Source organism: Phlebotomus papatasi, chromosome 3 (genome assembly GCF_024763615.1).
Source record: "Phlebotomus papatasi isolate M1 chromosome 3, Ppap_2.1, whole genome shotgun sequence".
In the NCBI taxonomy this organism is placed as follows: domain Eukaryota; kingdom Metazoa; phylum Arthropoda; class Insecta; order Diptera; family Psychodidae; genus Phlebotomus; species Phlebotomus papatasi.
This window is the reverse complement of record NC_077224.1, coordinates 69,821,849-69,838,157: the sequence shown is the minus strand read 5'-3', so window position 1 is coordinate 69,838,157 and position 16,309 is coordinate 69,821,849. Positions and strand designations below refer to the sequence as shown.

Below are 16,309 nucleotides of genomic sequence, written 5' to 3'. Positions count from 1 at the left end.
GGACGATTTGGAAAAATTTGGATTTAATTTAAAGGTCTTGAAATTTAGACGTTCTTCAAGGAAGTTTAACCTTCTTCATAAGTGTCTCTACTTTCTAAAAAGCGAACACTGAGAGAAATCCGAAAAAGTCAAAATAACATTCCGGAAATGTTAATTTTACCCTGCATTATTGATCCGAAATCGGTGTAAATATTACCCTTTTTAGGTGTATTATGGGTTAAAGTCACCCTTTTTCATGTTGATTTTACCCTCAAAAGGTGTAAAATTAACATTAAAAAATGTTGATATATTTTTACACCCGAAAAGTATTAAAGCTAAAGTTAATCGTAGCCTCTTTTTCTTTTCAGTGAACAAAAGTGAATTTTAGCAATCAAAAGAATTGATTGGTTTTATTAAAACATCTTAGGTTAAAGTTTATCCAAAAAAAAATCGGTTCTCAAGAAATTTTGTAGCTAGGCAAGGCTCGGATCTGAAATTCATTTTACGACACGATTGTTATTATGTCAGTGATTTATATTGCTCGAATGATTTTATTCAGGATCTTGCCTTAGAGTGTCTTGGGATCGTCCGCGAACAACTTCTTAAAGTATCAGGGAATCGACAGCAGAGAGCTGCTGAACTGGTTGGCCTAAGCCCGCGATCCCTATGAATGAATAATTATATAATGAATGAAAGATTTTTTTCTTGTCTCTCTCCTTACCCTCCAAAACAGTGTTTTTTAGTTTATTACGAATAGAATTCTAACATTTTCTTTTCATTTTCGAATATTATTAAAAAAGTATCTCTAGGCGAACACTTCTTCTACCGGTTTTCCAACGTGTAATGTTTAACCCTTTAAGGACGATTGGGTCACCGGTGACCCAAAAATTATTTTTTTTTCCTACGGCCTTCTAAAGTTGTGTTTTGCTGCAAGAAGTCGGAAAAAGTGATTTTTTATGATCCCCAATTTTTAACCTTCTCGTCTTTAAAGGGTTAACTCCTATACAATTATAATATGTTTAAACGTTGCTTTAAAGTACAAGGTCTCAGCATTTAGTGCGCACTCCTTAAGTGTTTTAAATTTTTTGAATGATTTTCTCAGAAATTATAAATCAATTTAATTCGATAAATAAGCCGGTATGCATCCGAACACTGAACTAAAAATTAGGGAAGCTGAGGAGTTCGAGGATTTCACAAAATTTTTCAACACTTTTAAACGATCAAAAATTATAGACATTGTCCTTTTAAAAAGTCTTTTAAAGTCAAGGGTTAGTAAAAACTTTCGAGAGCGTATTTCCCAAACAGTTGAGATTTGATTAGTTTTAAAAGTCTTGAAATCCAGGTAATATCCTAAACGGTTCTAACTGGTTTTAGGCATTTTACATGGTTCATCAAAGTGTAATTAAATATATCAACAAAAGTATAATTTGCCTACGTAGTTCGAACGATCTGCGAAATCTTACGTACTTTGTCATCCCTATTATTATCAAAAATGGCTCATCTTTTAGCAAAATAAAAGCCTAAAATCAATATTTCTTAAGACAACGCCACACATTTCTCACACAGTTTACATCATTTTATTATTATTTATCTTTTTTTTGTGAAATAGCCACCAATAATCACATAGTTATTACGCAAGAGAAAGTTTTAGTTGTATTGGATTTTTATCACATTTTCAAAATCACAAAATACATAGCCTTTAATACTCAAAGTATCTGTGTATTGTCTTTATTTCTCAAATTGAATTTAATGACTATCTTGATACGCATATCGTAGCTAGTTAATCAGCTTTGCGAAAAAAATGTCATTAAAGAAGAAATTAATAATATTATGAGTTACAGTTAGAGGCCCGTATGTATGGGTGATTGATGACTGCTCCAGAGATAGAAAAGGGTCTGTAAACCTTTTTAATTAGCATGTCTTACATAAATTGTGCATTTCGCTGAAGAAATCGCTTTTTTTTGGACAGATGCAGAATACAAGACGCGTTTTGAACAAAATGTTGCGCAAATGACAGAATTTATAATCTGCTTTGAGAAGTCCGCAAAACACTTGTCGATGCAAATGTCGAAAAACATTTTATTTTTTGATAATATCGTGGCTATAAATTTGATTTTTAAAAAAAAAAAAAGGGACAAAAAGACAGATACAAAAACAAGATCAACAAATGGCAGAAAAAAGCGGAAAAGATTTTGCTTTATTGTCTTAATTTGCATTTGAGATATTTTCTGAATTCTCAATCATCATTTTCAAGTTCATCGCCAGAATTTAAGGTCAATATCGCCTTTTTGAGCTTTGTAAAACATCATCTTATTTTTTTTTAATCTTGGAAAAAAATAATACACAAAGACTCCACGATACTTCTTGTACGAAGAATTATTTAAAAGATTCTCTCAGACAAAGAGAGATGCAGCAAAAAGCTGTTTGACAGCAAAAATGCTGATATTTGGCGTTGTTTTAAATGAAAAAAAATATATAATTATATACATTGACCTGAAAGAATGCCAATGAGATCTGCAAAGCAGCACAGCCGAAAGATTGTGCAATTGAAGAAGTTTGAAAGGAGTTTTTCTTCAAACTTAATCCACCTCATTTACTCCAAGAGATGCAAAAGCTCAATGCACTTGGTTGCAGTGATATTGTGACTTGCGCTACATTTCCCAACAAGATACTCGATGTTGTGAAAAAGAGCAAAAATTAGCAAGGTCGTAAACTTGTACATTTTTACATTGCCAAGCCACTTAACGTTCATTTTCCTCCAAACCTACAGATTATTTTCTTGGTTTTTCATCTCAATATGGTATAAAACAGATTGAAGAATGGGTTCAGGGCATAAAATAGAAAAGGCCTCTGGCAAAGAACTCTGTACTTTAAGATAAAAATATTTCGTAATTTTATTTGGTTTAGTTTTGGGGACAATGCGGTGGTTCATTTTATGCAACACGTTGGAAAATTATTACTTTTTGCATTAAGGTAATTGGGCATATTTAATTAAAGTTAGTTAATTTGAATAACGTTCATATTCTTTCCTCAAAGCAGCAATCATGCAGAAAGAACATAATATTATATAAAATTGTATCAGTTCGCATTTACTCCTTTCATTTCAAGAAAACTAAGATGGTAAGATTTACCATCCTCCATACAAAATTTTAATAGCCGGATTGATAACAAACTGAATATTATAGTGCTCTAAAAAAAGCCTTTCTTAGATTCTAATGTCCAGATAGTAGACTTTACTAATCGGATATGAACAGACACTCTCTTGAAATTGTTTTTTCTATTACAATTAATTTTTGATTTTGGGGGCATGGTCCCATCGTTGCTGATACGAGGATTACAAGCCATGTGGTGCGTGGAAATATTTTTCCAATATTGGCTTGGCAGCTGCGCCAATATTTAATCAGGTAACCATTGTAATTACGGTCGAGCATCTTCCGATTGATTAAGAAACAGTTTAGTCGAGTGCAGGGGGGTGACATTAGCTCTGAAAAATGCGACCAGTTTTAGTGTAATTTCTTCCCTGTTTTCGTACACATTTCACGAGATATCTTCAAAACTATGTAGGTTGCCAATTTAGGATTTCGGTTGCGTCTTCGTTATTAAATTGGCTTTTATTTTGTATTAGTATTTTTTACTAATTCATTCTATAATGATAGAAAACAGCTAATAAACTCAAAAGTTTTTTCGGCTCGCTAGAAACATATGGGAAATATAGGAAATGTCAAGCCCCTGGTCGAGGGAGTAGATTTGAAAATGTCCAACGAAAAAACGACCTTGTACAAGAATAAATTTTAAAATGAATAAAAAATACCCTTATAAGCAACTCAAGAAGGTCCATATCGGGACCGAAATCTCTGGGGAAGATTAAAAAATGTTTTTAATCTTGAGGTGACTTCATTCCCACTGGCGATCACCGGAAAATCTTCAATTATACATCTTCCGATTGCATCACGAATCCGTACATCGGATATCGTATCATCGTCACCTAAAATATTCCAAATCAAAGATGATATTTTAACAGAAGGATGGTATATTTTATAATGGCTTGAAGAGTTATTTCAATCTAAATTATTACCCTTCGTTAAATTTTACTGTCTTTGGGTTAAATCCTAATATCTTATATTTGGCTAGTAAAGTCTTTACCATAACTTTTTTAACGGGATTTAAATAAAAGACATGAAAATCTCGAAAGCGAAAATGCCGAATGCTAAAATTCCTAAAGCCAATATATAGAATATATATATAATATATATAATATATATATAGAATAGAAAAGGACAGAATCGTACGGAGAATAATATGTGGAATTTCTCAAGCACAGAAAATTTCCCTTCGCATCCACCAAGCGCGGATGCAATGATGAGACGGGCTATGAAATTTTCACCAATTATGGATTTTGGTTTTCTAAACTTTGACGCTAGGAATTTTTGCTTTCGGGATTTTAGCATTCGGAACTTTAGCGTTCGAAAGTTTAACGTTCGGATGTTTAGCGTTCGGTATAATGGTTTTCAGGATTTTAACATTCTAGATTTTTGACTCTCACTATTTTAGTTTTCCCGATTTCGACTTTCGGGACTTTGTCCCGGGATTTTGGCCAATATCAATTGAATGAATATTAATTTTGACAAAATTATTTTTTAAAACTTATGTATGAGTGGATATTTCTAGAATAATTTGGTTTCGATTAATATAATACACTGAAAAAAAGGGGGTGCGATTAACTTTTTTTCCTCATAACTTTGACACTTTTTAGATGTAAAAACATTTTTTAGTGTTAATTTAACACCTTTTTAAGGGTAAAAATAACATGAAAAAGGGTAACTTAAACCCCCAATACACCTAAAAAGGGTAATATTTACACCGATTTCGGATCAATACTGCAGGATAAAATTAACATTTCCGGAATGTTATTTGAATTTTTTTGGATTTCTCTCAGTGTATATATCTGCTCTAAGTCCTAAAACGGACAACCCAGCAGAATTTTCATTTCACATTTTTCTCTTATCGATCACCACCACTAGAGGTAAAAATGGAAAAATTTGAACAGAGACATCCAGTTCGTCTTTTCTCTTTTTAATACTAGTGAAGACATTTTTTTTTCAAAAACCGCTTAAAAAACAAAAACTAAAAAAACATCTTTTATTAAAATAGACGAAATTAGTTTTCAACAAAAAAAATATATCAACTGGATATTCATTTCATTTACACAAATCAAAATGTTACAGATTAGGATAAAATCATTTCTAATTTGGCATTTTGGCCTACCCCATTGACAATATTAACACCAGAACTTTAAAAAAGTGTTTTACAAAATCGACTTTTAGAACAAGTTTGAACCACAATTATCAAGGTTAAAAAACAGAAAAAAGTTGTAAATGGACAAAAATGTAGCTAAAGAAATTCTCTATCAAAGTCACAAAACACATTGTTAATGGCTTTTACACACCTTTTAGATCAGGAAAATTTCATAAAGTTGAAATTCGAATCCCTTTCATTCTCACGTATTTTGCATATGACTATCTCATTCTTTCGCATACCAAATTCGATTGAGCTAAATTAAATTTGAAGTGATGTTTAAAAGAAGAAGAAGAGTGCAAGGGAACGAGGTAGACATATGCAAAGCATGTGAAAAAGAAAAGGATTGGAATTTCGACCTCATGAAATTTTCCTGATCTAAAAGGTGTGCCGGAGCCATAAGGTCAGTTTTAGTTTTCGAGATATTTTTGAATAAAATAGTTAAAAATGTTCGATTTTCCGCGTTTTCTGGCATAATATGAGACTACAGCGCCCCTGGTGCCAGTTGTACGAACCACATCTGTGCAAAGAATTATCGGGCATGTAAAGGAAAAACAAATATTTTCACATTAAGAAATAAATGGATTCAGCAAAATCGGTGATATAGGCACCCAAGTATCATAAAACGGCAAAAACAGTTTTTGCCTAGATTTCAGACGCAAAAACAAAATGAAATCAAAATTATAAGTATTTTTATAAATCATTTGACCTAAGCAATAGAAAAAAATAGCATGAGAACCCAGGGCCAAAAGCACTGTTGCATAGTGTTACTGTGTTATCACACTTGCACATTAAAATTTTAATATGATTCACATTAATTGTCGCTGGTAAGAGTCAAAATGTGTAATTTGTGTGTTTGAATCATTTTATATTTAAAATTTGATCTATTTGTTAATAAAAAGGTAGACTTGACCCGCAAAATTTGATATAAATTGATTTATAGCATTAATGCGATTTTCTCTTTAATTTTTTAATGTGAAAAATATTTATGCTTTAGGTAAATTTAAACTTTTTTTGCAGGCCAAGTCCACTTCTTTATCAATAAATAGAAAAACACCAAATATTAAGTGACTCAAAGACACAAATAACATATTTGGACTCTCATTAATGTAATTAAAATTTTAATGTGCAAGTGTGATAACGCCGTTATAGAAGTCGGTTTTAATTTTAGTAACTTCAGGGGTAACTTAATAAATGAAGTTAGAACACGTTATGGGTTAACTTTAGTAACCAGAGGGTTAATTTTAGTAACTTTCAGAATTGCTTTTAGAATATCGTGGGAATCAATTTTAGAAACCAGGGGAATTAATTTTAACAACTTTCTAGGTTAGAAATTTTGTGGTATCAATTCTAAAAACACTCAGGGTTGATTTTAGAAACTGAATACTCAATTTTAGAAATTTTCGGAATGATTTTAGAAATTTTGTGGAATCTATTCTAGAAATTTAATTCAACACTTAATTCAGGCACTTTTAGAAAGGCAAAAAACAAACGAGCAGTAAAAAATTCAAAATGGGCAGTAAGAAATTAAAAATGAGCAGTAAAATATCTAATTATGGTCAGTAAAAAAACTGAAATCTTTACAAAAATGGGTCTAATTTATATATTTAACATTTAAAATTGTTGCAGATAGAATGAAAAGCCCTTTATTTTCCCTTTGCCGAAATTTGGACGATAATATCACTCCTTCAATTTTTTTGTTACTGCTCAATTTTAACTTTTTACTGCTCATTTTATACAATGACTTTTAGAAATGCCTCTTATAACTTTTAAATACGATTTAAATACGAAGAACTTAAGCATGAAATGTTTAAGATTGTAAATAAATCCCTTTTACGAATATACACTAAATCCGCGCAGATATTAGGAATATCGCAGATTTTCTGGAAACTAGTGAAATATAACTATTTTGCAACTTTATACCACATGATTCCCTATTGTTTAAATTTTACCAATTAAAAGATATCAATTAAATTTGCATTAGCAAAATTTATGAAAATTTCATTTTTCCTAAATAAAATAATTTGTAAATATAATATAAAGTTTTTAAATTAGAGTAGGAATTTTCCTTAATCATTTAAGGTATAAAGAAGTCACTACTTAAAAAAAATACTGTATTGTGTGGCTCTTATTGTATGCTTCAACATGAGAAAAAAGTAATTTTACATATTGAAGAACAAATGGAATATTCAGACATTATTCAAATAAATCAACCTGTCAAAAGAATTTCTGTTGGAATCCACCGATGGATGCAACAGGTGAAAAGAAGTGCCTAAACATCTATATTTAAAGCCTTAATCATCCTTGAACGTGTCAGAAATTTTAAGTAGAACTTTAACATAGAATTTGGAATTAAGTGATTTTTTTGCCTTGCTTGGTGTCAGCTCAACGAAGCATCATAAATTAATTCTTACATCTGAGATTTTTTTTCTGTTTCAAGCCAATATTTACCAGGTGTAAACATTATTAAATTATAGTCAATTGACCACTTGTAATGTTTAAATAGCAATTCACTGAAAGATAAGTACTAATCAAGCGTCAGAGATCTTTTTTTTATGGACTTTCGCTCTCATCCAGAAAGAGAAGAAAAAATACCTCTTGAGTATGAGATCATTGGAATAAGATGCACGTCTTGAATATTGAGTATTGAACTTACTCTTGAGTGCCCACTTTTCACCTCTGCGAAGTGCTTCGAGTGTCTCATTGAGATCCTTTCGACACTTTCCCACCTGGACGGCTCTGGTGGCTTCACTGATCCTACCCATAAGACTCGAATCCACAATATCCACATCAGCCACATCCAACTTCTGATTCCTCACAACGTAATCCGTGAGGAAGCTTCGAGGTTTCTTCTGTGGCTCCTGCTCTGTGGTCCGTGTTTGTGTCTGCAGTGATTCATCCTGGGGAACATCACTGCACACAGATGCCACGCAAAAATAGAGAAATACCACTGAAATCCACTTCACTTCACACAAAATCATTGTCACTGAACGTCTGTTGCCCTTAGGGATGAATGTATCCTCACTCTTGAGCTTCTATATAACAACTTCTGAGCTTTCTAGCGCACAAAATTCACTGAATAACTCATATAGAATTCACTTAAGAGCAACATGCACCATATGGTTTGATATTATATTTTGGGAATCTTAACACAAAGCTCAAATCCTGAAGATCTCTTGCCTCTTGGGATTTCCGTAAGCTCAACTCTCGGAGCGATGCCGTCGTCTGCTGCTGCTGCTCCAACTATACTTTGCTTTGCCAGTCAAGTGTAGCTAAAGAGTCTCACCTGTGTCGAACACCTCCACCACCTTTTTCCACTCATTCACTTTCATTGGCAATGCCAATTGTCCAGTTGGGCTCCCAACACATCCAAAACTCACAACACTTCAAACTCTCAGATCATTTTCTTATGCACAGCCACGATAAATTTTGCACATAAAATTACATAAAATTCCATCGATTCATAAGGGCACAGTCACATTGACCGTCAAATTATTACCGTTGCTCTCAAATCTGCGCCTTTTTATCGTGCATTTCTCAAAAAAAAATCGCTATTATATTTAGCTGGTTTATTTGATCCTCTATCGAGTAATACCTTTAAGTAATCTTGACAATTTTAATGTCCTGATCGATTAAGGTTTGAATATAAAATAGATACAATAAAATTTGGAAAGATGGACCCTTAAGAAACAGCTCAACTTCATATAGGGTCGAAGGAACACTTATTAGTATTTTAACCCATTCGACCCATTTAGTCAATGTACTAGAAATACTGAGGATAGAATGTTCATATTTAGGAATTAATTTCTTACAGAATAATGCATGATTTTTTCAAAAGAAAAATATAACTATCATGGAGGCGCGGGGGCCGCTGTCACAGTCATTTAATTTAAATTCTTTACATTAATTCATTACAAACTCCATTGATTTAGATAGAGTAACTTATCCAAAAAAAATCAAATTAGTATTCATGAAGATCCGGAAAGAGAATGAAGGAAAATATTATCAAAATTGATGCGATGTCAAACTTTCGTTACTTTACGTCACTTCGAACAAAATGTATTTCCAAATCTGTTGGTTTTTTCCCAAGTAAAAAGGAACTAAAGTATAGCTAAAAATCCATTCCCGACAGAAATTCGTATATCAGTTGCACAGAAAATCACTTGATTAACGTATGATGTATTTAAACTAAACCTTAACCTAAACGTTTACGTATTTAAACCTTTAGGATACGAAATTTGAACGCATATCCGTATAGGATTAGTAGCGCTCTTGTGCCGCGATTTGAAATCTTTCGGAAAATTCGGAGCGGCTTCAAAAAACTCTACAGAAAAAAATAACATGCCAGAGGGGTGCTTATAGAATAAGGTAGGTTAATAATAAAACGTCGCTTTTTATTAGATATGTGCGAATCGAACCTGTTTTAGACCCTGATCCCTGATCTGCCTGAGTCTCCTGATAAATTAGGGGAAAGTGCTCTCCCTTCGAACTTTCATACCTTAGAATAATGTGAATTTCTTTTGTTTTTCGTAAGTGATTTACACTAAATTATCACTGAATTATCAACAATTAATGATAAGCCAACTAATATTTGATAGAAATATGTAAGTCTCTTAGCAAAACTAAAAAAAAAATCACATTATTCGGGGCATGAACGTTGGGAAGGAGAGTATTTTCCCCTAATATATCTTTGATAATGAAGCCACAGATCATGAGGATCCATTTGTACATCAAACCCCCAAACTTCTGTGATATTAAATACCTGTAGTAAAGGAATCTGGATTAACCGGATTGAAGCGATCGGACTCCTTCTTTCCTTGCTCAAAAACTGACTTCAACAACAAACAACTTTAATTCAATAAATCACTAATAAAATAAAATTATAACAAAATGACTTCCAAATTTTAACTTTTCTTTGGCTAATGCAATCGGCTGTGTGGCTTTTCTCTTAATGACTTGACTTGCGAAAAATGGGCTATAAGACTTCTTTCAATATAGTCGATGGTATTGCACGTATTTCCCGATAGCATTTGCTTCGCGCTTAAAGTAACTAAATACAGTGCCCGCATTCTAATCCGGATGATTCGGAGACAATATGACAGATGTCCGCTTCGTAATCCGGATGGATTTTTTGAATTTGTTCAACGTCTCAAAATATAATACAAGTTCTTCTTCTAGAATTAGAATAAAAGATTTAAAGAAGCTTAAAAAGACATAATTAGAGAATTCAATGCTATTATAGGGTAAAGTAATATAATTTGGAATTAGTGTTACAAGTTGGACAATTCGCCGGTACAAGTTGGACATGGCTTTTTTCTTGATAAATACAGTACAAAATTTGTTTTTAAGCACAAGGAACCAAATTATAAAACTAAAGCATTAAAAATATACAAATAAAAATGAAGTACTAAATTTATGAAGACAAAAAGCCATGTCCAAATTGTACCATTGTCCAACTTGTACCACTTTACCCTACTTCATTTATTAAACAACAACATCACAGGATAATATATTTTCATTGCTGAACACACATGCATATGCATACACGACCTCAAAATTATTTTGAATGTAGCCGTCGATAACTCGTCCGGATTACGCCGATCCGGATTAGAGAGCGGGCACTGTAAAATTAATATTTTGACAGAACTGCCTACTACTTTTTTCTCTACTGAACAGGTGCTCCTTCAGCCTTATTTATGTGCTAAAATCGCTTTTCATAATCCGGCTCTCATGTGTCCGACTTTTAGAAAATTATCCGAAATGGAGTAATAATTGAAATGCAACACATTTTGTATAAGACGATTATTATGACCACATCCTCTTCAAATAAAGCTGACAAGGGATCAATTCCCATGAATTAATTCCTTGTTTCACAAAAATTGTAACTGTAAATCATTTTTATGTTTCTTTGGGTCTAATTAAAGGTACAGGGAAGAGCGGAAAACGCGTACGAAACGGAGAATTATTCGGCCAGCTTGCAATATCGGCCGCTTTGAGTGAAACATCGGACGGAAAATATTAGATACAAAAAACGTTGAACTTCAGCGAGAGTACTACTCCACAAAATGCCTCAATCAAATATTTTAATTATATTTCTTATTGTATAATAAATACCTAAATTGTTGCAAAACTTGATATTAGAAATTTGTCTGAAGATCAGATTAAGAATTCACAAGTTTGAATAAAAAAACCGGTGACGGTAGGTCATTTGACGGTCAATGTGATCTGCCCTGAATCAAAAACAAACTATCCTGCATGACAAAAAATGCAAAATAAACATTTTGTCTATTTAATTGTTCCAATATAAGGAAAAATCCGGACATTCTTTTATTATTTGATAATCGTAGATCAAACTTCTAGCATCTCTTCAATGTTAAACAATTAAATTTGTCAATAAATTTGGGACAAGAGAATTTATTTGTATTTTTTCCTGGTTTGACGTTATTCAACTGACTAATTGCTCCATAGTCATGCTTTCATGTTATATCATGAGAATTCTTTTATTTTTTTAATCATTTCAAAATGACTGAAAATCGATTCCGGTTCAGTAATCGATCAGTTCATGTAGAAAATAGAAATATTTGATTTGAAATATTTTTATTTAATAAAGCAATCACAAAGAAATATTTCTAACAAAATGTACTGGAAAATAGCTTCTCTTTATTGTGATGGATTAATCTAGACTTAAAAATAAATAATTAAAATTTGTGTGTGTAAACTTGAAAGGAAAGTGAAAATTGGGAATGCTAAAGCATTATTCATGTGCAATTAAATATTTAATCGCAAAGTATTTAATCTTTTTCTCAGAATAAAAGTAAATATTCTCAAATATTACTGAATAATTATGACTGAAATATTGAACATAATGTGGGCACAAAAGCCTTTGCTTTTGCTCTGAGATTAATTTTAAGAATACTTGAAAATATTATGTGGATTTTTTTTTCAATAATTGCAAACAAAATAAAACATTTTACTAACTATTCCGTCTCTTCTATTCAGCAAAAAAAAGACACTAATTTACCGTCCAGAAATATTCATGCCTCTTTTAAACACTATTAAATTTTATCACAAATTATGTTTTGATAGCATAATTTATGCAAAAACCGCAATTTATTTAAATCAATCTAGCAAGAAAATGAAATAGTTATCAATAGAGATTGTATTGACAATTTGAATAAGAAATTTCCACTAAAGCCTAACAAATATTGGACCATAAATTACATTAATCTTTCAACACTTTTTGCAAAAAGAAAAATAGTCACATCCAGAGTTTTTTTTAAAAAGGTTTTAGCATATTTTAGCTATTCTATTACAAATCTTTTATTGATTTAGTGTTCTAGTTGTGTTCTTTGATCATTTACATTTCTTTTAGGACAGTAAAGGTGATGATAAATGAGTAAATTTGTGGTCTTGTAAAATAAATGTGGTCAATGACATTGTAAAGGTAAAGGCGAAATTTATTATAATGATCTCTTCCATAAAAAATTGATTCCCATCAAATTACTGCATTTTCTTTGTTTCAAATTTCTACATATCCTCTTTCTTGTCTGGTATAAAAGGGTTATTAACCAATCAACGTCCATCAAGAAACAATCCTAAATGCAAGTCAGCAAAGAATCCATTAATTTTTTGCAAAGAAACAGTAATACACGTAATACATCACTAAGATTGATGATTATACCAAGTTTTTAAGCATCCTACAAAATATTAGTCCTGAAATTTATTTTAAAAAAGGTCCTAATTTCAACCTTTCAATATTGATTGATGGAGTGGTTTCAGTGTTTTTGGATATTTTTGCTACTCATTTTATTACGTGAACTTTGCAATTTACAATAATGCATCGATTTTGAGTGTGTAGTTTAATTCCATATACCTCCGAAGGACTATGCCCTAGACAGACTTACGGTTTAAGCCGAGACACGGCTTAGTGGGAAACTGATGGGATTGTAGTCTTAGCGTTATTTTCATTATAATTACGTTAAGCTGTCTCCCGGCTTAAGTCGTAGGCATGTCCACCTTTCTACTTTGCTTTACTAGGATTACTTAAGATTGAATGTTAACCTTATAATGACGATTGGGTCATCAGTTTACCAAAAACGAATTTTCGCATCGACTATCTAAATCTAAAGATATATTTTCTTCTATAAATAGTCAAAAATATGTTTTTTTCTTAGTTAAACGATTATGAAAAGGTTATTGTGGTCAAAGACCATTGCCTGGTATTTCTGATCACGACTTAATCTTTGGCTCTTACAACTTTCGGTTGCCTAGACCTAAAAATCGATACAAGGTTGTTCCTGATCTCTCAAAGTGTGACCAGGCGCTGGTCTTATCCGCAGCATCTGAGACTAATTGGGCTCCTCTTGCCGAGGCCTCCTGCTCTTTTAATAAGGTATCTATCTTTTCCGACATTTTGAATGACCTGTTCATTAGGGTTGTTCCTCGGCAACGTGTCCTTATTCAGGATTTGCAAACTCCCTGGATTACTGATGAGATCCTCTCTCAGATTAATTTTTAACCACATAATAACTACTTCAACTTTTCCTTCATCTTGGAAGATGGCATTAGTTGTTCCCATTCCAAAGATTTCTAACCCTTAATGTCCTTCTGATTACAGGCCAATCAGCTTGCTTCCGGTTTTATCAAAGGTTTTTGAGTTTCTACTGCATGAGCAGTTGACTCAATATTTGGATGATGGCAAGATGCTATGTGATCTACAATCGGGCTTTTGAAAGGGTCACAGCACTGTGTCAGCTCTTTTAAAAGTTAGTCATGATATCTCGGCAGCCATTGACCGAAATCGTTTCGTCATATTGGTGCTGCTTGACTTTACGAAAGCCTTTGATAGCCTTCCGCATGATCTGGTCTGTTATAAACTTTTCAACTTTTTCGGGCTCTCTTCATCTGCAGTCACCCTTTTCAAATCATATCTTAATGGTCGATCTCAAGTTGTGAACTTTCGAGACGAAATGTCTCCCCCTGCCTTCTTGTCCAATGGCATTGCACAAGGCTCTATCCTTGGGCCTCTTCTTTTTTCTCTTTTCATCAATGATTTGCCCTCTGTCCTGCGCAGCTGTTCCTATCACCTTTATGCGGATGACCTCCAAATTTACGTTGAGGGTGACCCCTCAGACCCTTCATCAGCGTTTCGAATAATGAATGAGAATCTCTTAAAAATTGAGCACTGTTCAATCTCCAATGGATTACTTCTAAACCCTAAAAAGTCACAGTGTCGGGTATGACCTACCTTCACACTTGCAAATGCGAGCCCTCACGTTAATTTGTCGGCTTCTTGTGTCGCGGTGTCCTGAATATCTGGCGGCCCTCTTGACGGACGGTGGTTCAGCTAGGTTGATGAGGCTCATTGTGCCAAAATCTGTTAGTGAGACATTCCGTCGCACTCTCTTTGTTAGGGGAGTCTACCTGTACAACTCCCTTCCTCCTCTTACGAGACGATCGGTTGCTGCTATAAGGGAGCACTTCCTGAACTCATCTGAGTAGTTCTTTGAATCTTAACAATTTTTCTTTTTTTCTAACTAATTTTTAATTATTCTTCCAAAATCTTTTTTTCACTGATTTTTTTTTGCATTTTTTATCCTTCATCTGCCACAATTTTGTAAGAGGGAAACACCCTATTTTTTGTGATGAATAAATGAATTGAAATTGAATAAATTGAATTAAACGTTAAGGGCAATTGATGCACTAAATCTTGATAAAGCAATAAAGTGTTCCGTTATTTAGGATTTTGGGACCTTTGAAACTGGGCGAAATTAACAGTGTGAATGCCTGAAATCTCTGTACTACGATGTTTGCCAGACTTTTCCTCACAACAAAGTGAAGAGTTACACTCGCGATTAGCGACACTCGGAAATTCGAACAAGTAGTATTTCGGTCGCAAAGCGGACGAAATGAGAAGTAAAAATGTCTTTGTCTTTCGAAATCGAAAATGATCCTCGATAATTTTTTAAACTCCATCTGCGAATGAAGCAAATATGGTTTTAAACATTTTTTGGTTGGTGTCGGATAGTGGTTAAAAGTGGCGATAGAATGATAATTGTTTCATGACTTATGAGAAATTATTCTTTTGTATCGGAAAGTGTTAAATATCAAGGGTATCTATTTGTTTGACCAATATGTCTATCGTTCATTAATAATCTTCCCGATTTCAAAGCTCTCTCCGGTTGAGTTATTTTCTGTACCGATTCGAAGGAATATCAAAGAGAACTTACCTAAAACCCGTTGGAAGTTCGAAAGTTTAAACAGACGAGTTACACAAAAGCAAACAAATTTGTAAAAAGAACTTTTTTTTAATGAAATTGCATTTCAAAAGTTTACACACTATTGTTGACAATCGAAGTATCAAGAATACCGAAATTCGAAATGGTAAAGTAATCAGCACTAAAGCGGCGAATACGTGAACTTGCACTTTAAACTTCCGGTAGATTTTGGCTTGGTTTTGGAGTGGCTTTGTCTCTTCGAAAGGTTATTACTGAAGGAGCCATTCTGTGATTTTCTTAAGCAAATCATAAAGACGACAGCAGATGCAGTTCACTGTTGATGCCATTAAAATGAATTATCACCAATCGATTCACAAAAATCTCAATGATTCATCCAAATGTATTATTCCGAAAAAAGAACAATAGGGAATTCACCAATTATTCAGTGTTAATTAATTTTAAATATACTATACTAAAGACATTATAACTGTCAATTATTTAACACATTTCACTTAGTTTCATTAACTCCTGATTGTTTTATTTTTAGACAAAAGATTCATTCAGTGTAGTTCATTTCCCCGGCAACAAAATAATGAATTTCCAAGCACTGGAATTTAAATTTGTGAATCACTGAAAATTGTCGTCATAATCTCTCCAAATGGCCAACAAGACAATTGTGTCGTCAGATGATAATGATTCACAATGCTCTCGAGATTGTTATGCATTGGAAATTGATCAGAAATAAAATGTAGCGGTTAATGACAAGAAAAATTTACAATGAACATGCTGCTGGAGCAATGACGTTGACTATTTTCACT

The 16,309-nt window shown here is 32.9% G+C and overlaps 1 protein-coding gene across 1 annotated transcript in view; it reads right to left on the bottom strand.

Annotated features, from left to right (window-relative positions):
• The window catches only part of LOC129808124 (nose resistant to fluoxetine protein 6-like), a 37,643-nt gene extending 29,117 nt beyond the window's left edge, over window positions 1-8,526 (bottom strand). Inside the window, exon 1 of the mRNA XM_055857874.1 lies at window positions 7,931-8,526. Coding sequence (XP_055713849.1) covers window positions 7,931-8,255 — 325 coding nt within the window. The 5' untranslated portion in view covers window positions 8,256-8,526. The remainder of the gene's footprint in view (window positions 1-7,930) is intronic.
• Window positions 8,527-16,309: the final 7,783 nt, after the last annotated feature.